The sequence below is a fragment of the Sander vitreus genome, chromosome 16 (genome assembly GCF_031162955.1).
Source record: "Sander vitreus isolate 19-12246 chromosome 16, sanVit1, whole genome shotgun sequence".
Classification (NCBI taxonomy): Eukaryota; Metazoa; Chordata; class Actinopteri; order Perciformes; family Percidae; genus Sander; species Sander vitreus.
In genome coordinates, this window is record NC_135870.1 from 26,322,105 (window position 1) to 26,343,093 (window position 20,989).

Below are 20,989 nucleotides of genomic sequence, written 5' to 3' on the forward strand. Positions count from 1 at the left end.
AGTCCAAAACAGAGGACGCTATTGTATTAGCTATATTGCACCATCCACCTTTTATAAATCATTGCTCTGCTAGAGACGCAGCATGGTCTGCAAATGGTTATGAGAGAGTAGATGATGTTACAAATTTGTCTCTTTAATAAACTCCAGTCAACATATCACAAGGCTTGCAGAGAGGCCGATGCTTTGCAACAATGTGTCATACAGCCTTGCACATCAATAACCTCATTGGTACGGTGGCCCTAAAAGCTCAACGTACAGGTGCAAAGCGACAAAACACAAGCAAATGAACATCTTTACCAATTTCACAACACAAAAAAATGACTTTTACTTGAGAATAGTGAAATTAATGTTCGCTTTTAAAAAACCTGTAATCACAATCTAACCTCAACCGCAGCGTGGTTGCCATGTGCAGATATTTGTAGAGAGAAATTCAGGATTTTGCAAAATTGTCCGACATCAACCTCCTTACAGATCATACTGATAACTTTCAATTTCTGAGTTATTCATTTGCATGTAACATTTCACATTACAGTGTATATGCTATTATTATCATCATCATGAGCCATTCAGATACTGCTTGTCTCTCTCTTTCTCCCTGTTGTATAATGTCTCTCTCTCTCTGTCTTACCCCCCCGCCCACCCTCCCCCCTTCGTCTCTTCCAGGAACTGGTCTGGATCAAGTTCCTGCAGATCAATGGAGATCTGGGTCCGCAGCGTTTACGTTATCGTTGCCAGTATTAATGCTCTTTTAATCTGCTCGGGATTACAGCCATCGATCCACATCATCCACACACACACACACACACACACACACACACACACACACACGCACGGTGGAGCCCAAAACTGCTGTTTCACACACACACACACACACACACACACACACACACACACACACACACACACACACACACACACACACTGACTCCCAGACTGAGTGAGAAAGACCAAAATTACAGAAAACAACAACGTGAGCAGAGACAGGAAGGACAACAAACACAATGTGCGTCTACTTCCTTGTTTGTGTTCGCTTTCAGTATCTGACCATCAGAGTATTGATTGGTTATAGATACACCTTAGCACATTTACATACAGAGAACTGTCAGCTGAAGGAGCAAACAGAAAATAACACAGACTAGATCAAAGTATATAATTGTTGTCATAATATATAATATTGGTCTTGGGGGGAATTGTTGGGTCTCTACTCTATCTGTAAAGTGTCCTGAGATATTATACGACTTGACACTATAAATAAAATTGATATTATATTATATTGTATATTGTTGCAAAAACAACAATGATAGCAATACTACTAATAGTAATAATAACAATTATAAATAGATGTTAGACATTAGTAAGAGTTAAAAATATGTTTCTATTCAATTCAATTTCAATTCAATTTTATTTATAGTATCAAATCATAACAACAGTTATGTCACAGATAGAGTAGGTCTAGACCACGCTCTATAATTTACAAAGACCCAACTTCCTTTTATTATTAATTTATTTATTTTCATCTTCATAGGATATTACCATTCTTTAAATGAAATCATGTCTTTATTAATTTCTTTATATATATATAATATTTTGTGACATTATATTAAATCTTATTGATTTACTGGTGATGGTTGTTATTCATACTAACAACTGTTATTATTATTAATATATAGAATATTACATTCATATATTTTTTTCCATCTCCATAGACTATTATTGTTTTCCATTAATATAAATGAATAGTTGACTATTATAATATAATTATAATCATTAAAATAGAATTCAAATGTAGTTATTTATGGATGTATTTGTTTGTTCGTCATCCCCAGAGGTAAATACAAGCTTTTTTCCAGACACAAGGTCAAAGCGCAGCTTCACCATAAACCCTGTGTGCTGCCTGACAGCTCTGTCCCGCCTGTCGTCGTTCATTACGCCTCCGGACAGAGTTATTTCAGCAGCGCTACGACACCAATACTAATGAACCTGAGGGAGGGAGCGACAACGTAAGGAAAGAAACAAGAGAGCAAAGATAGAAAGAGTAAGAGAAAGAGAATTCAAAAGGAAGAAGACATGAAAACCAGAGAAAACCAACAAACAACAACTGAACGGGATTACGAAGTGACATTCAGTTGGCTCAGCCCGTTTGAAGGTGCTCTATGTACCTCATATACAATGCAATTGTATTAATTTTATTAATAGTGTCAAATCACAACAGGAGTTATCTCAGGACACTTAAAGCTGCCTATACATGATAGGGCGCAGAGCAAAGAGGCAAAGCGCAGGAACGTTCTGGAATTGGTTGCGCCTTGAAAGGTCAAAGTGACTAGGTCAACGTTTAAATAATTTGAACTTTGAGGGCAGCGCACAGCGGCAATTCCGCTGCTCTCCCCGTAGGAAATCGATGGAACGGCCGGAGAGCGATTTTGCCGCCTATCATGTATAGGCAGCTTTACAGATAGAATAGGTCTAGAACACTCTATATAATTTACAAAGACCTAACAATTTCCCACAAGCAAGCACAGTGGCAAGGAAAAACTTCCCTTAAACATGCTGAAACCTCAGATAGAACCAGGCCCTTGGCCATCTGCTTCTGCCGGTTGGGACACAGAGACAGAGATACAGATATGCAGAAATATAATTCATAACAATTATACCAGTTGGCATGATGCACCGTGGCACTTTTAGTAACAATAAAGATAACAGAACTATGACTAGTAGTAATAGTTGTAGCAGTGCAGGGCATAGCAGGGCGTTGAGCAGGACCACAGCAGCAGCTGCCAAAAACGACCTAGGTGCCAAGTCAACATAAACGTCAATACATTAATCCCACGTAATATTTGAGACATATTGTAAACAAATAATCAGCCTCTGCTCTACACGTTCCTTCTAAACTCAGCACAACCTAAACAAGGCCTTATATCCAGACTTTCTTGTCCACCTCCATTCTAGTTAAGGGCACACTAAAATTGCCCCAAGTTTCCAATATTGAACTATGAATTGAAGGTATTCTTCAAGTGCACTGCTCGGCTGCGAACTCTCACAAAATACATCAGTCTATCCTGTTGCTAAACCAAAATCAGTGTGCTGCCAATAATGATCTGGATCTGAGGATATCATGAAACATGTTTCTTTGTCATGGCTGTTGATGTGTTTTTATCTTTGTACTATGTGTGTAATTGTTGTCTAACTCTGTGTGTACTTTTTTATTTTTCTATTTTTGAGCAGAGCTGCTCGGGAACGCAAAATTAATTTCAGTTTAAACTGACAATAAAGTTGTATCGTATCGTATTAATTGGCCCTGAGACGCTGACACCATGAACAAATACATAGTGGATCGTTGTGAATTCATTCAATTGTGTTTTGTGTTAAATAATTCAAATAATAATAATAATATTCAAACATAAGAAGCAACAACAATTGGTTGGTTGCAGATATGAGAAAGGGCTACCAATCATCCAAAACCAACCATTACGGTAGGGTTCCACACAGCGAAACACCAAGCAAATTTCAGCCAGGGAAATATTGCTTCTGGGGCGTGGTCGCGAAAAAGAACACCGGCTGCTAGGCAGCTAGCAGAGAGGGTTGAAGCTAGGTAGCTAGCAGGTAGTTTGCTAGCAAGCTATCGTTGCTATAGTAGCTTGTGAAATCTGTGTTGATACAAGCGTCAATGTTCGCCAACAAAACATGTAATCAAACAAATGCAAAAGAAGCCTAGCTGCCTGGCTAGGCTTACAATGAAATTCAATGTCCGAACATGCTAGCGATTAGCCTGTCGGCTAGCTGACTAAGTTCGTGTGTAATATAAATCACAATTCATAATACAAGTACCAGTCTTCGTGTAGAAACATTTTAATCACATACAAATTTTCATGATACAGCTCTGATAACCTCCACCATCTTGGTCAGACTTTTTTTTTTAACTCCCGCCTCCAAACACAAACACGCGGACCTAATTGGTTCTCGAGTGGTCCTCATTTGAATAAAGTTAAACTTTCGTCACCTTTGTTTCACTTGCCTCGATGATTCGCTCTCATCTCGCCCAATCAGGGCGATTTTTCGTCTCCATTCAACCTCAATGAGAGCGAAGCGAAATTTCGCTGTGTGGAACCCGTTAGTCAACCAATGCAGCTAGTTACTAATTTGAATGTGTCTTCTTATTTTAATAGACAAGCCCCTTTCACACAAGCACTGCAAACCTGAAATTATTTAGACATTTCCCAGTAGAGCCGTATGTGAGAACCTAGTCTATATCCACGATGTTCCACATCTGGGATTGCTCTCGTTCTGCCAAATTCCGCCGGATGTCACTCTTTTTGGATGTCTGTTTTCGGATGTCCTGTTAACTTCCTCTTTCTTTGTGTTCTGAGGACTATGGTTAACTGCTCCTCAGATCTCTGCAGGGTAAATCCAGACAGCTAGCTAGACTATCTGTCCAATCTGAGTTTTCTGTTGCACGACTAAAACAACCTTTGAACATTCATGTTCCACCAAAACAAGTTCCTTCCTGAGGCTATTTTGCAGCGGCACCGTGGCTACGCTCGGCACTTAGCACCGCCCAAGACGGTTGTGATTGGTTTAAAGAAATGCCAATAAACTAAAGTATGTTTTTTTCCCATCCCGGGTTGCTGTGTGGACTCGCCAGATCCTTCTCCGCAGCGCTGTGGCAAGATTAGTAAGAACCTAAATGTCCAAATCAGCTCCCTAAGTCTGTGTGATCTCTGATTGAGCCCAAAGTGAGAGAATTCACAACTAATGATGACGTTTCTGTCAGCCAGCACAAAAACGGAGGACAACAAACATCCGAGGGTAAAGAAGGAGGGTGATTTACACAAAGACGTTAACCAAAATGTTTAACTGAAGAGACAACGAGATTCGGGAACTTCTGTCGGTAATGGCCAACGCCAAAATCGTCAGACAAAATCAAAAAACGGCAAGAGACTCAGTTATTTATGACCAAATTACGAACCAACGCCATAACGCAGAATAATCTGTGTCATGTCCTGTGTCCTGCACGCGTTTCCCAGTGTAAGAACGCATCTGAGACGGACAATCTCCTGGTATGTGCTACATGTGAGAAAGGGCAACTTTGGACAATGTCGGGACCTGATTTGTCGGAGTTTATATGTGAAAACGGCTGTAGTGTCGTAGTGTAGTGTTAAAAGCATTGCATTTTGTCAGCAGTCTTGGATGCACTGTAGTTTTTAGCGAACATTACTTAAACACTATTATATTATTAACAACAGGACTGATGGGAAATGTAGTCTTTAAGAAAGATGGGTTTTTAACAATACCACTGTTGAGATACCACTAATGCACTTCATTTAAAATGCATCAGAAAAATTATGTGAAAAAAAATGATATATATGGTTCTTTAAGCATGATTCAGAGTTGCGTTCCTGTCCTCCCCTGGAAGTGTGTGTTTGTGTGTGTGTGTGTGTGTGTGTGTGTGTGTGTGTGTGTGTGTGTGTGGCTCTTACTGATTGTGTGGTGTGTATTCTCTGTGCGCTCTGCTTCGATGAGCTCAGAGTCCAGGTGTCACGTTTGATTTGACCGGCGTAATAAAGCAGCGACAGGACCATTTTCTCCTCTGAACCCGAGCCACTCAGTTGGCCCCAGCAACACTTATACCTCTCCAGCACCGCCGGCGCACCATAATTGGTGTGGACAGACTTAACCAAAAATCACTACGCTATTCCTCTGATTTTGTTATTGGGAGCTACAGTGAAGGTTGTAAAGAGTCTGAATGCACAAGGCTGATGTTTGGAGTTTACCGATTTGATAAAGAGCTTGGTGCCTTTGCTGAAGGAATATGATGCAGTCAGCGTCTCTATAGTCTACATACAGTAAATGACATACATGTAGAGGCAAAAACTTGCAATGCGTTGCAGGCGCCACTTCAGACCCTTGTCTCCTCCTGGTAACCTGCAATTTATATCTGCAAACGGTATCTAGATAATAACATCTGATCTCAGGCCTTTCCATTTACACCGAATATCTGCACATGAATTAATCTGTAGGCAAACGGACAGGACTTTTCCATTTGTAGTGCATTTATAGTCCAAATAGCATTGACCAATCATGTTTGAGCAGGCTTTGGTTGTATGCGGGTAAACTGTCTGTGTGGAGAGCAAAAGAAGCAGAGCACCTTGGCCAAAAATGCAATCTCTGAACCCAATGGCTATTGTCTGACCATGATTTAGCTTTTTATTATCTTTTTAAAAAATGTATCTGCATTTATATTCAGAGAAACCATCTGGTCGTAAACATTGGTAAGCTCACTTCTAATTTAACACCATCAGATGTTTTTTTATTCATAAACATGTAATCTGCAGCCCCAACCGACGCTGACTCAAGTGACATCACTTTAGGCAATTCATCAGACTTTTTGCAGCTCTCTCTGGAGCCACAAACGTTTTTATGCAACTTTTTTCACATATGCAGTAGTATTCCCCAGCACCTGTAAACAGACTTTGTCACGTCTCAGTTTCCCAACTCCAAAACTGCAATCGACAGGATAGGACAGAGATAACAATGTCTGTCAAATCTCACGCTGACAAACAAACAAACATCAAAAAGTCTCCTCTCAGCAGCCTGAAATCCATTATTACAGATCAATATCAGCCTGTGAATATGGAGGTCAGAACAGAAACCCTGAAAACAGACATAAAATGTATTCCAGGTCTGAAACTGTAAGGCCAAACACACGCACACGCACACGCACACGCACACACACACACACACACACACACACACACACACACACACACACACACACACACACACACAGTAACTGCTGGTAATCTGTGTCATAAAGCAGGGTCCGGCTCATAAATAATGCACTGTGTCTGCTTGCAGCAGGATGCGTAAAATGGAAAATATTTAGGTTCAGTCATTCAGATTTTCAGCACAATTTAACTCTAAGTGGACTATTCTCAGTCTGTTCTGTATCATAAAAGACATTATAGCATAAGTCTGGTGATATTCCCTGGTTTTCATTCAAGTCAACAAACCCCATGTAAATAACCAGCAATGAAGTGATTGCTAATGAGTATTGTGTGTGTATCCAAAGTCTGATATATCTTTTTTATCTGTGCCATAGAGCGCCACTGTTGTCCAAGAGCTGTTAAAATTGTTCCTTCATTACGAAGAAAAGCCTTCCAGCAACTCAAAGTGCATAATCCCTCTCTGGTAGGCTTTTAATGTGAAACATCTGTAGTGAATGTTGATTTTCATTGACAGCAATTTAACAGCAATGGAAAAAACGGATAAGTCGAAGTGTTTTGAATGAATATAAATGACAGTATGGTGTTAAAAAAGTAGTACTACATGACTCTATTGGTGTACTGATGGAATTACTGTAGTGCTGTGGAAATGTACATTATACTGAATTAGCCACGTCAACTTTTAGAGTACTTCCCCTGTGTTTTTTCATTTGTGCTTACCATGGCTCCTATTCCATGACTCCAGCTTTTATATGAGCTATTCTATTCTAACACTGATTGTTGTCTTTTCATCCATAATTCACTTGGAGTCACAGTTAGGCAGCATCCTCCAACCAAACAATGGACTCCTCCTCCTCCTCTCGCTCTCTCTCTCTCTCTCTCTCTCTCTCTCTCTCTCTCTCTCCTTCCCTCCCTCCATTTTGCCTGGTTAACCCGGCTGCGAGGTGAAGAAGAAGTGAAGTGAGCAGACCGAGGCAGGTCACGCCGAGATTCCCATCAATAATTCATTGGGCCGCTGCTGCCTCTGCTCTTGTGTTCAATTCCCCTGACGATCACATAATACCTCCCCCCAAAAGAGAGAAAGAGAGAGGTCCAAGGGAGGAGAGAGATGGCGAGAGAAAGAAATAGATTTAAAATGAAGAAGGAGAGGAGAAGGAGGCACGGAGGAAAGGCTCCAGAGAGACATTTAGACAGATTAGTATTTCTTTTATCATAGTATACTGTCTAGTAATTTGCATACCATTTGTTGTCTTTTTCTTCAAAATTCTGAATTCCTACACTTTGTAACCCTTGTAAAACCTGCTTTGACAATACGGTACTTAGACTACATGGCATGGTATGTGGACACCAAAACAGGTACCTCTGTACCTGACAAACAGCCAGTTTGGGCTGTAAAATGTAATGTAAAAGGGAGCGTTCAATAGTGTAGCGAGTCTTTGGCGGGCAGAAATCACCCAAACATGACACCCATATGTAATAGTTAAAGTGTCATTTTTATTTAATTGTCTGAGTAAGTTCTTTTTTCTGGTTAATTCTAAGTTATTTATTACGTCAGTTGTATGCAGGCTACAAGGAGCCTTCTATAGAAATGGAATTTACTGTATATGGTAATAAGGGGTCTCGTTGCTGGTGTTGTTCCACCTGTGTATAATGCATGACATTTAATGCAAGAGCACATTTTAACTGACCTATTTTTTTATTTTATTTAAGTAGCCTTTTGCATAAGTACTTTTACATGAGTACACTATTCTAGTACTCTTTCCATCTCTGCTTAATGCCATAGATTACTGTACTTCCTTATACTCCTGTCTGCAGTAGTTGAAAATACCGCAGCCTCTGTGAGGCGAAATACTTTTATCATGGAACTATGGAGGATATTTTGGGTCATAATTCAATTCAAAAGTCTGCCAAATAGTAAAGTGCAAATGCTAAAAAAAAAAAATAGTTTTACTTTTTTTGTTTTTCTTTAACTTTTTTCATTGTCACTTTACATTTTCACATTTATCATTTAACATTTTGACTTAACTTTTAACTTATCAATTTCCTTTTTTTAAGTAAAAATTATGGCCTGATTATTACTAGTAGTGCAGTAAAAGAATTATCTTTTTAATTCAATCTCTTTTAATTTTGTCTTTGGACTTTTCATTTTAATTATGACCAAAAATATTCTCCATACAAAGCACTCTGCAATTTTTGTTTTTAAAAGTGCTACTTTATATAAATAGAACTTAACACATTTACATAATTACTCTGACCTGGAACACTGCAAAGATAAATGAGAGAGAGAGAGTGAGGAAGGGGGAAGGAGTCGGCCTGCTGCTACTGATTATTTGATTATTGATTAATCGCTTGGTCAATAAAGTGATTAAAAATAGCTCAAATTGACAATCACTGTTACCTAAAGCTCAATCTGACGTTTTCAAATGTCTTGTTTTGTCTAACCAATAGCCTAACAACCCCAAAACATTCAATACAATTCTATAATACAACGGAAAACAGCAAAATCTTCTTAAGATCAAGAGAGAATGTTTTTCATTTTTAAAGCAAAAATGACTTAAGAAAAAATAGGCGATATTTAATTTCGACAAATCCAATAATCAACTAATCATTTCAGCTCTTTGACTACATCAAAAGAGTCATTTAGAGAAGAAGACAGATTTTGAGAGAGACGAGTAAAGAAGAAGTTAACTGAAAAAGAGAACCTGTTGTTTCAATGTTGTGAATGTACACAACATGAATGTGGATAATGTAACAGCAAAAGAAAACCCAAAAATAATCCTGTCTCCCAGCTCTTTCATTTCTTTCTTCCCCCTGCATGCTGCTCCACTCTCTCCTCTCTGCTAGTCTCAGGGTCAGGGCGATATTTGCTCCATCCATTGTCTGAGTGTTGCAGCTTTGACATTTGACCTCAGCTCTATTGGTTGCTTGTAGCGTTGTTGATCTAGGAATTGAGGCTCCCTCTGTTCATACAGTCATTTTAAAGTCACCGTGGAAAGAAGAGAGAGGGATGAAACGAGCAAAATGTGATGCCTGGCAAAAATAAAGCAAATAAAATGAGTAGAATCATACTGCAAGGAGTACCTTCACACAACTAGATGTGTTAGCATGTTTCTGACGTAAAAAACCTGAACAGTATTGACCCATTCTCTGTGAAACCACAGGCTCCCAATTACAGTTCCGGAGTCAAGCTGGAAGAAAGAAAACGATTCATATTTCTGTGCTTACCTAAAAATATCTTTAACATGGAGGCATCATGAATCCCAACAACAATTTCAAAGGTGTCTGATTTACATGATTCAGAGGTCCAGTGCATATTAAGCCTATAGCTTAGCACGACTGGAAGCATGGGAAACTGCTTGCCTAGCTCCATCTAAAGAGAAAAACAAACCCTCCAAGAACTCCAAAACTGTCTGATTTACATGTTGTTTCTTGTTAGCTAACAAGCTAGTCACCAATCCTTCCTGTAATCAGCTAGGTTTTTCAAATCAATTTGTTTAGCTAGGCTAAACATGGTTTGTTCCTATCTGTTGTTGCTAAAAGCAGGAGAAAAAAAACTTCCTGAATTTAAAGCTCTACAAAGGCCAGCCTCTGACTTCACCCTGCTATTAGCCATGGAAAAAAGTTTGGCACCGTTTCATCAGATGCTTCTGTAGCTTTCCAGCTAGCAAGCTACTTACCAAACCACAATGTCTTATTTTTGCATTTCAACTTCAAAGAAAGAAATATTATGAAAAGCAGGCAGAGTAAAGTTGTTAGAGTTGTTGGAATTGTTGGAGGTTCAGTTTAAGTTAAGTAAGGCACACAGGTATTTTTATAAACAGAGTTTTTCCTCCTTCGACTAGCAAGCTAGTTTCCCCCATTTCCAATCTGTGTGATGATCCAGGCTAAACATAGTTAGCCTCTAAGTTGTAGCACCTGGCTTTACTCAAAAAACGGACTCTTGACTCTTTAACTGGTGACTAATATCAGAAAGCTTTCTATTTCTCTAACTTTTAAAATAAAAAAGGGTGTTTGTGTATTTATTATTGTAAGGAATCAACAAAGTAGCCTATCATTTTGGTATTATAACCAAAACTCCGGTACTGTAACTATTGGCTCAATGCCCAACCTAATAATGTTTTCAGGTTTGATTTGTGATTGTTGGGCCTTTTGAAAAAGAGTGATTTTATTATCAAGGGGAAAGCAAATGAGTGCAATTCCATCAGACAGCAGCATGAGTATGAGGCTGTCCAGTGTGTAGCTGCACACTGACATTTTACACACACAGGGCAACACAGATCCCATGAATGCTCCCCTGCTCTCCTACAGCTCCACCCTCCATAAACTGTCACTCATAGTATTTCTTATTAACATATATCGTCAGATACCAGCCCTGAAAATCTAAGAAGCCCTAATGAAATAACAGTCAAATCCTGCACAGATAATCTCATCCACATTAGCATGTGCACACATTTCAAATATGGGACCAAATCCACTGACCGAATCTAGGCTAATTAGAGGCAAAATTCCAATCAATGTTTTGAGAATCAGCTGTTCGTGCTGGGATGTTTGGATCTCCATTAATTGGAAAAAATTCAAAGACAACATTGCCTATTTGCAGTGATTATTCTTTATAAGAGTCTATTCAACAAACACTGTTCAGCCACTTCAAACAATGTTACATTTACACCACAAATAAAACCACAATAAATCTCAGAACATTTTAAAAGGATACCAGACAGATATTATGAGCAAACATTGGAATATGATGCAGCCACCAAATATCAGAAACTACACCAGGATGTGTGAAACCATGGCAGATATATGACTTTAGAATATGATACGATCTCCATAACTCACTATGAATACATCACAAACGCATTGAGATCATAAATGTATAATGTAGGAATATTATAGATATGATAAATGTTATTATGTTGGTATTAGGAAAAAAAAAAGTTAAAATTTTGTTTTGTGTTTTGTTTAATGTAGGAATATTATATATGGCAGAAAATACGGCGCTGTTTTATTCACTTAAGTTTATATTCACTATATGAAATAAAGGGAAGACTTATTGGATTATTATTACTGATAGTTATACTGAATACAAACAAAGACACCATGAGTTCATATGTGTTTGGGTTGTATTTGAAATGTCCTTATATAAACATATAGGAAAACATTTAATATTCAATGATTAGTAGAATACCCAATATTAATTTGCTATGAATAAACTAAATCACCCAACTTTATACAACTATAAATATTTGAAACAGAGCCTCCTGCATCTACTCTGTCACATATTTGTTGTATATATATTTTTTCTTCTTATTTATCTCTGGTCTGTTTCTAGTGTTGTTGTAATGCTAAATGTTTTATCTTGATACAGCTAAATGATTGATACTTTATTAAATAGACTGACACCACGAGTAATGAGGTAATTATAAGATTATAATGGAATTATTATAGCCATTTGAACTAAGGCATAATTACAATTTAGGAATATTTTATGAAAGCTATGGTGCACAGAATACTACACATAGGTTGTGTCCATTAAATTACCAGTACATTTTTTATAATTTTTTTCTTATATAATTTCGATTTGTCATTTCTATAGGTTGTCTTTTTGACATGTATATGTTAAATGACAACTTATAGAAATGTGACACGAGTGTGCTTTATTTCAAAGAGTACACGCAGGTATGATACAAGTGTCCCGGTGTTGAAGGAATGTATTTTAATTTGAATGTACCTGCTTTAACCTGGATTATCCCCTGAGTATTAGTACTGCTTTCCAGGGAGTCTTGGAAAAAAAAATATATATATATATAAAAAAATAACTGAAGAAGTTAAAAAGGTTTATGCTAAAGGTTGTTTTTTTTATATGATAGGCCTACCACTAGAAGCACACTTCATGATAGGACCTTATTGAAAATAAAGTAAAACACTGTCCAGTTATCTCCTAAATGTAAACTTTGGATGAAATTGTTTTGCTTTGTTTAAAGCCGCATGACAATGAGGATTTAAGGTCATTTTCATTTTTCATACTTCAACTTTTTAAAGAGGTTTTTTTTTTCAGACAGAAAAATACAGAGAATTTCCTCAACCCGTAAATGAGGATTAAATCCTTGAGTTTATTGGAAAATTCATTGTCTTTTACTGAACAGCAATGAATATAATAAAGTTTTGTCATTCTTCATAATTTCAAATATTAAAGAATTTATATAAAAAGAATTGCATTTAATATTTATTCTATCGTGTCTCTCACTGCCACACACTCTCTCACCAATAATAATAATACGATTTTTGTCTCGATACATATATTTATTTTCAAATCTCTTGTCTGTACGTAATAGTTATGTTTGTGTCCCTATCTGTGTTGACCTAAAGTTTTGTGTCTATACAGTATTCGCAATTTGCGAGCTACTGACAACCAGAGTCAAATGAAGTTGATTATGAAAATGCATATACAGTACAATATTGTGTACTCATGATATGACGTTATGATAAAGAACGCAGGATACAGTATTATACAGATTTTGGCATCCTGCTTGCCCAAAATTAGGAGCATCAAAAGTTGTGCACAGAAAGCCATTTGTTAAATATTGGAGCACGTCTTGAACCAGTATGACCAGTAAAATGTAGTGAAGCAAAGTGAAATAGTGATTGTGAAGCAAACTGCTTTAAAACTGGAAAATAATATTGATGCTTGTAAAGATCATGGTATTTCAAAATATCCCAAGACAGCTCTTCTAGGCGTCATTCCAGAAAGGCTAAGATCTATTTGTTGCAAATCTTACTGTTGGCCACCTTTAAATGTATTGTAATTCGGTGTTTGGAACCTGACCTCATACACAGTATGGATTCTAGAGTTTGGAAATTCATGAGATAGAGCAAATACCATTTGTCTCTGTCCGACTGTTTCTTTATGGGTTGACAAAATTCTCTAACTTCTTAAAACCCAACTTATTTTGAAAAAATGTCAAAAGCGACAACATCCACTATAGGTTCCAAGAGCTCTAATTTATGAACAGTTTGAATCCTGTGCAATAAGGTAATTCAACATGTCCTTCACTTTCTTTACACCTACATACATACATGCTGCCCTCCTCCTGTTTTATTTTAATTTGGCTTTTGTTTTTATTACCTGTGAATGTATTTGGTTTCTTTGAATTTTTGTATGTGTTTACGTAGGCCTATATATATATATATAAAAAAACAAACAAGAAAAAGGCAGTTGCTGTAATCCAGAAACTGGATTATGAACTAAAAAGGGAGATTCAAACTATAGGCTTACAGAATTTAAAATTGCCATTAAAAACACCTCTGTTAAATACATTAAATGTGATAAAATCTTTCGATAAACTTGCCACAGGCAAACAAAACCCCACAGCAATTTAAGCTGTTGCAATATTCCTAAAAACGGAATATAATCCACTCTCATGCTGATCCTTTTTATGTTGCTTGGTCCCTGCTGCTGCTGCTGTCTCCTGCAGACAATAGAGGCGTGTTGTTGGGACAGAAACCAGGTTCCTCACTAGAGGGGGCACCGGACCCACTGATGCTACAAACCTTCATGTTTATGTCACAGCCGTCTGATCACTTCAAGCTCCTCACAATCAAACACAAATCCTCTTCCGAGCCTCTCAGCCTGCTGTGAATGCTTTCTCACACCTCTCTCCCTGCTAACACCATAAGAATACAATAAGCTGTAACAGGCTACTCACAGTAACAACACCAGCTGAATAAAGTAAAAAAAAAAGTATGCTGCCACTGAATAACACTGATAAACATGTTCACCCCTTGATTGAATTAAGCCTAAAGTTAACTTAGGTGTAGTCTATATGCAATGAATGACTTTTTTTCCCTCGAAATTCTGTGCTAAATTTCCAACTGTAAAGAATTCTTTTTAAATGAAAGTGCTGCCTTTTTTATCTTTCCATTTGTTTTCTATTTTTTTATATGCCTGGATTTGGGTATACATTTGAGCAAAAATAATGAACTAATATTTAGTAAAAGTGCAGTGTTTTCCCTCTAACATGCAGGGACAGGAAAAACAAAATCTAGGTTACAGCACAGTGCCGGACTGTTGGAGGGAAATCCCGTGACCTTGTCATTTCCTATCGATCCCTTTTTGTTATTGATCAATAATGGTAATCATAACACCAGTGATTCTAAATAAATGTCTAAATTTGGGTGCTGTGCAGGAACGGAGCCACGAAGAAACACCAAAACAAAGCCAGCAAATGATAAAAAGTGACAGTGGGGAAATCATTTGGGATTGTTTAATGGAGGAGGTTTAAATTCCTCTTCTTGTCCGACGCACAGAGCAAACCAAAACACCAGCATAAGCACCGCGGTTTGTTGTTTTCTTACCTGCCAGTCTGAGGGCCGACATCCTCTGAAACTCGGGCTCCTGCAGCCACTTCCACATCCTCCTGAAGGTCTCCCTGCCCGACTTAAGTTTACTCCAGGGTTTGGGGTTCCTCAGGAGATCCGACAGGGTCCCCTGGGAGCGGCACAGCACCCTCTGGGCGAAGATGGCCTGGGGGATGCTGTACCTCTTCAGCTCCGCCGTGATCCTCTGCGCAACCTCTTTGGTGTTGATTTCCTCCAGCTGCCCCGAGCTGTTCACCCCCTGATTCCCCGAGGAGGAGGGCGGTCTTTCCCTGGTGGAAGCCAACACGGGCCCGTGGGATGGAGACTGGAGGTGGGGGTGGGGGTGGTGGCCCGCCGAGGACACGGCCGGGTGCCCCGGGTGGTGCATCCCGTTCAGGTGCGACATCATCCCGGCCGCCGGCCCACCGAGGCCTCGGTGCTGGTGGTGGTCCCCTCTGGCCAGCATTGAGGCGGTGTGGTGCGCGTCGAAGTTCAGCATCTTATCGTGGCCTCCGTGCGTCGTGTTGCCGTAATTGTGGAGACCCTGCTGGGTGTTGTGTATGGAACCCAGGCCGTTACCCAGCACCGGGGAAAGGCTCTGACCCATCCCGGACATGTGGTCCTTGTGGTACGGGCTGTAGAGGTTGTTCATGCCCGGTAGCCCCCGCTCGTCCCGCATCAGGGTGAAGCTCCCGCTCACGTTCCCGGAGAGCCGCTGGTGGTGGTGGTGATGGTGATGATGGTGAAACTTGTCCGACACGGTGGAGATGGGGGGCAGCGGCTGCAACGGGGTTAAGGTGGTGTAGGTGCCGCTCATCCCCATCCCGGGAGAGGACGTGTCGCAGGGCACGCTCATGGCGTGGTGCAGCGGCAGGGACAGCTCCGGACGGTACTCCCCGCTGCCGTCCAGTATCGTGGCCATGCCGGACACCATGGCAGAGCGGGATGACGCGGCGGCGGCGGCCAGGTCCTGGTGTATCCGCAGGGTGGCCGCCGCTGCCGCCGCCGCCCCGTGTCCCCCCGAAGAGCTTCCGCGGCCGTGGTGCGGGCTGTGGCCGCTCATCAGCTCTACATCAGGGACCACGGAGCTCACGGAAACCCCGCCATGCAGGCTGCCAATGCCGTCCATTGTCATGTCCGTGTTCATGGCATAAGCGTCCAGGTCCTTGGCCAGGCATCGATAGGCGTTAGTGTAAGCAGTCTTCATTCATCTGTCCTCTCAGTCCATCGGGTCGAGCGGAATTATGTCTCCTTCTTCTCCTCCTTTCTCTCGCTGCTTCTCCCCTGATGCGCCGGGATGGGTCAGTAGCCGTATTCCCCCTTTTCCTTCACTTCCTCGGTTGTTTCCCCGTCCTCCTAAGGCCTCTCCAGCTCGGTGTCTTTGTGTATTTTCCCTGGTAGGTGCACAAAAAAAAAAAAAAAAAAATGTTTTTATCTCGATCGTACGGGCCTGTGCGGTGGCTCCCCCATATCCAGCCCTCTCCTCCTCCTGCGTTACTCTGCTTCTCAGACGGGAGCTGTCCACGGTCCCCTAGCAGACCGCTCAACCCAACCTGCTGCGGGAGGAGGAGAGGGAGAAGCGGGCTCGGATGGAGGGGCGTCTCCCGCCTGACTGACGGTGCAGCGGACCAATCAGAGGGACATTGGGATTGGTGCAAGGGGCCGACTGGCCAATCGGCGTCTTTAAAGTATGCAGCGGTGTGGACTTTGAAGCTTCTCTGGGTGGGATTTGAACGAAAAATATTTTTTGCATTGTTTTGAAACGATGCTAATAGGCTATTTTAGGCTATAGTTTTGTTACACTTGTCTGAAGGACTTAAATGTGAGTGCAATGTGTCATATTCTGCTCTGTACTGTGGCATTTCTCCCTATTTAATATTATGACAGTAGGCCTATTATAAATGCACAATGCAAAGGCTAAATCATTAATTCAAAATCATTGAAGATATAAGTGTGGATGTGGAACCAATATTTAATTTTTGTCCTTATTTAACTTTATCTTACTGTATTTCAACCTGGGCTAGCAAAGAAAAGACATACTGTTTAGTATTCATAGCCTATATGATCATTTATAAAGTACTATTGTGACTTTTCTTCACCAAACAGTTAGTAACAGTTAGTAAAGAATTTCACCACAAGGTCCATTTAGTAGGCTAGTTGTTCTGGAGCTTTTGATCATATCACATCATCTTCACCACAAGATGGACATTTTGAACAATTCCATGTGAACTGGACAACTTATAGGCCACATCTGCTTATGAAGATCAAGTGATATGAAAGAAAGCTCCAGTAAATGGACATCGTGAGGTTGCTTTCTCAGCGTTTTCTTATATAGACATGTATCGTACTAACTAACTAAGGTGTTCAATTCATCAATGTTACCTATACTGTATTTTACTGTGTACTGCATTTTTATATGAATAATTGATATTTAATTATAAATTAAACAAACAACAAAAAAAGGAAAGGGAATATAGAAACTAAATTGAAAATGTGCTCTCAAATTCACAACAATCACTAGTTTTGCTATAAAATCACCAGGGAGCAAAACGGCCTGATGAAAAATGTCCAGACAATTTAAAGGATCACCGGGACATGCGTGTGATATTAATTCAGCCGACAGTGTCTGTGTGGAGAGTCAGTGATGTACGTCCTGCTGATCTTCACATTCATTATACTCTGTGAAACAGGATTCACGTGGAGGATGCTGGTTTTTACTGCCGTTCTTCTTTTTCTTCTTCTTCTGCTGCTGCTGAAAAGAAGCAATTTGCCCACAGGGATCATTAAAATTTGATCTCATCTCAGCTCTCATCTCATCACCTGCTGCTTCTGATTGTTGAGATAAAGTAAGGTGACAGGAAATAACACATGATAGACACATGATCAAACCAGAACTGACATGATAGACAACAAAACCTCCCCCAACACCGAGGAATGGTTCCTTTTTATTTTTCCTTGCAAAGCGCCAATCCCCCAAAAGTTTTGTCTGTCTATCATTTGCCTTTAAGGTTTGATTTTTCCACAAAAAAACAATCTTAAAGTTAATCTTAAAATTCCTGATTATCAGACTTTCCTTCAGCACAGCATCATATGAAATAAACTTGTATGAGGTGACTTAAAACTAATTGTCATAATGTAATATGACACAGCATTCATAACATGACCTTAAATGGCATGGCATAAAATAACATGACACTACATGACACAACCTGGACACAACTCATCTTCCCGAGGTCCAAAAAGTGCCTCGGAACACATCGAAGCGACAGCCGAAAAATGAAAAACGGAAATGACGAACGCGTCACGTGGGTCTGGCTTCTCCAGCCGATCGATAATGGTGGCTTGTTCGAAACGAAGGCCGATGGCCCCCCCGACGGACGACGGCACGGAACACACCAAACAAACTCGAGTCACCGACCTCGCCAGACTGTCCGACGGCCGATTAGCGGGTTGGTGTGTCAGCGCCTTATGTGTGGAGCTTTCTGTCGAAGCCGCTATCGCATCGGTATTGAACAAAATTGGACTGTATATTTTTGCTAAAAGGAGAACAATCAACTGCACTTGAAGCTTTTCTTAAGATGAAAGATGTGTTTGCCGTATTCATAATATACCAGCTCCTCTCTGCACGGTGTAGTCTGTTTACATTTTTCTGTCGCTCGGGTGTCCTTATGTGCTGTGATTGGCTGGTAGCCTACTACTGTGCTGTTATTGGCCATGGGGTACCTGGTCACTCAGCACTATGATGACCTGTTGACAACGCCCCATGGAAATTGAAAATGAACTGAGAGGTTTCAGACTAATTCGCATTTGCGAGTGTTTTCCACTTCATCAGGGGCATCAAGAATCTCCACCAATTTGTTTTAAAAAAAACCCATAAGGGTAAAATGTTCTCAGGGAGGATGCGACTTATTCCACTGAGGCTTCTTGTTTATCGACCCATGACCTCTTTTTTTGCATTATTTTGATTTGACATGATTTGATTTGATGTTATTTGTATTGTATATGTTTTACAAAGTTGTACATTTGGATAAGTAAGAAGCATTTTATGAAACGTAATACGACATCTACAACTGTGTACAAATATGTGTCTAAAGCCATGCTCATTAGCGGAAGCACTATCTTCCGGCAGCCCAAAATAAAACTCACGTACCTGGAAAAAATCCTAGGGGCACTGATATGACATAATATAATACCACATGACCTCTTATGACGTGAGATGAAACAACATTTTATAATAGGACTTGACATGACATGACAAGTATGACATTACCATAGAACACAATACATATGATATGACGTGGCATTACGTGACACGGTATGGCACAACACGAAATGATGTGCGACATCAACACATGAGCAACAATACAGTAACAGTTTGGTCTGTTGTGTGGTGTCTGACAGATGTTTGCAGCTCTGTAGCTCACAGTGTTGAGTTCAGACTGATGCACTGTAAATGATGTGTTGGTGTGTGTTGGGATGTTATCGACAGTCTCTGGGTGGAGTGATGAGCGTGGGAGCTGCATTGAAAGAGCATTATGGCCTGTAGCTGGTTCACTTTACAATTCATTACACTTCCAAGGACAAATGACTGCTAAATAACTGTCTGCCTCTCTCTGTCTCTCTGTCTCTCTCTCTGTCTCTCTCTCTCTCTCTCTCTCTCTCTCTCTCTCTCTCTCTCTCTCTCTCTCTCTCACAACAACAACAACAACAACAACAACAACAACACTTATTTCATATTAAATTACTAATGATTGGACTCCCTTTATCATTGTACATTATTGTGTATGTCACATTGTTGTGATAAAACACAACAATGACACCAGGGTTGATTGTAATATAAAAGTTAAAGACATTCTTCATCTTCCATACAACAAAACAACTAGATGTTCTTTAGTTCAATTACTGACTTTTCCATGTTTTTTGTATTACAGTATACTCAATCAAGAAATACATGTATTAGTATAAGTACAATATGTTCTATGTGGTCCATGTTGTATTTATCCTAATATGGTTTGGGCTATTTTTCTGGTTGTTCTTTTAGTAATCAGACCAAATTGCCATGTGGTCATTTTTGATAGAAGATGTTCCGATCCTTAATCGTGACAACAAAACTGTGATGTGGGGGGATTGAGGAAACAGAAGTTAATAAGCACAACACCAAACATATTTGAATCACTAAAACAAGTTGGAGATGTGGAAAGCCAATCTATAAGATATCTGGAAAAGGCTTAAAAATGTTTGCATTGAAACAACACTCTTAAAGATTTCTAGCACAACGTTCTCAGAGTATTTTAACACACTTTTGCACCTTTACAGATACAGAGACCGAATCTTTGTATCTGTAATCTGTGACTTATTATGTAGGCATCAAATATCCTCGCAATGCTTCAGTTTGAATGTTCTGTATTAGTTTTGTGACTGTAAAAAGATTGATGTTCATTAAGACATCCTCCGAATTTTACAGTCCAAATAAAAAAAAAAAAATTACATGACCATTCTTTGAATGTTACAAGTCCAACACATTCTCACTCCCATCTCGTAAAATACGGACACTAGGTCAGGTGCCTTTGTCGTTGTTAATGATGCTAAAAGTGTCCTTTAGCGTCATATAACTAAACGGACTTGGTTGGGACTATTGGCGTCCCTTTTGACGCAGTTAGGTTAAGGAAAAGCTTGTGGGTGGGCTTACGTTTCCGTGACTCGCGGGAAGAACGGGACGGTTGAGTTTAGGAAAAGGTTGTGGGTGGGCTTACGCTTCCGTGACACTCGGGAATAACGGGACAGTTAAAGACACACGCAGGTCTCCTGGGTGAAAGTCCTGTGTTTGACCCATCCACCCTACCACCCTACCTCCCTACGCGGAATTTCCCCCTTATATACTACTCGCTAAACCCTGTATAGATGCTGCTCTC

General features: G+C 39.9%; 1 protein-coding gene across 2 annotated transcripts in view; it reads right to left on the reverse strand.

Annotated features, from left to right (window-relative positions):
• onecut2 (one cut homeobox 2) overlaps positions 1-16,284 on the reverse strand; it is a 36,628-nt gene extending 20,344 nt beyond the window's left edge. The window contains exons 1-2 of one of the 2 annotated variants that reach the window (XM_078271884.1): positions 16,107-16,284; positions 15,075-16,073 (exon numbers count right to left, since the gene is read on the reverse strand). In XM_078271884.1, the coding sequence (XP_078128010.1) occupies positions 15,075-16,073; positions 16,107-16,284 (1,177 nt within the window). Of the gene's footprint in view, positions 1-15,074 lie in introns of both variants that reach the window. The other variant, XM_078271883.1, reaches the window with a different exon arrangement.
• Between the last annotated feature and the right edge of the window lie 4,705 nt (positions 16,285-20,989).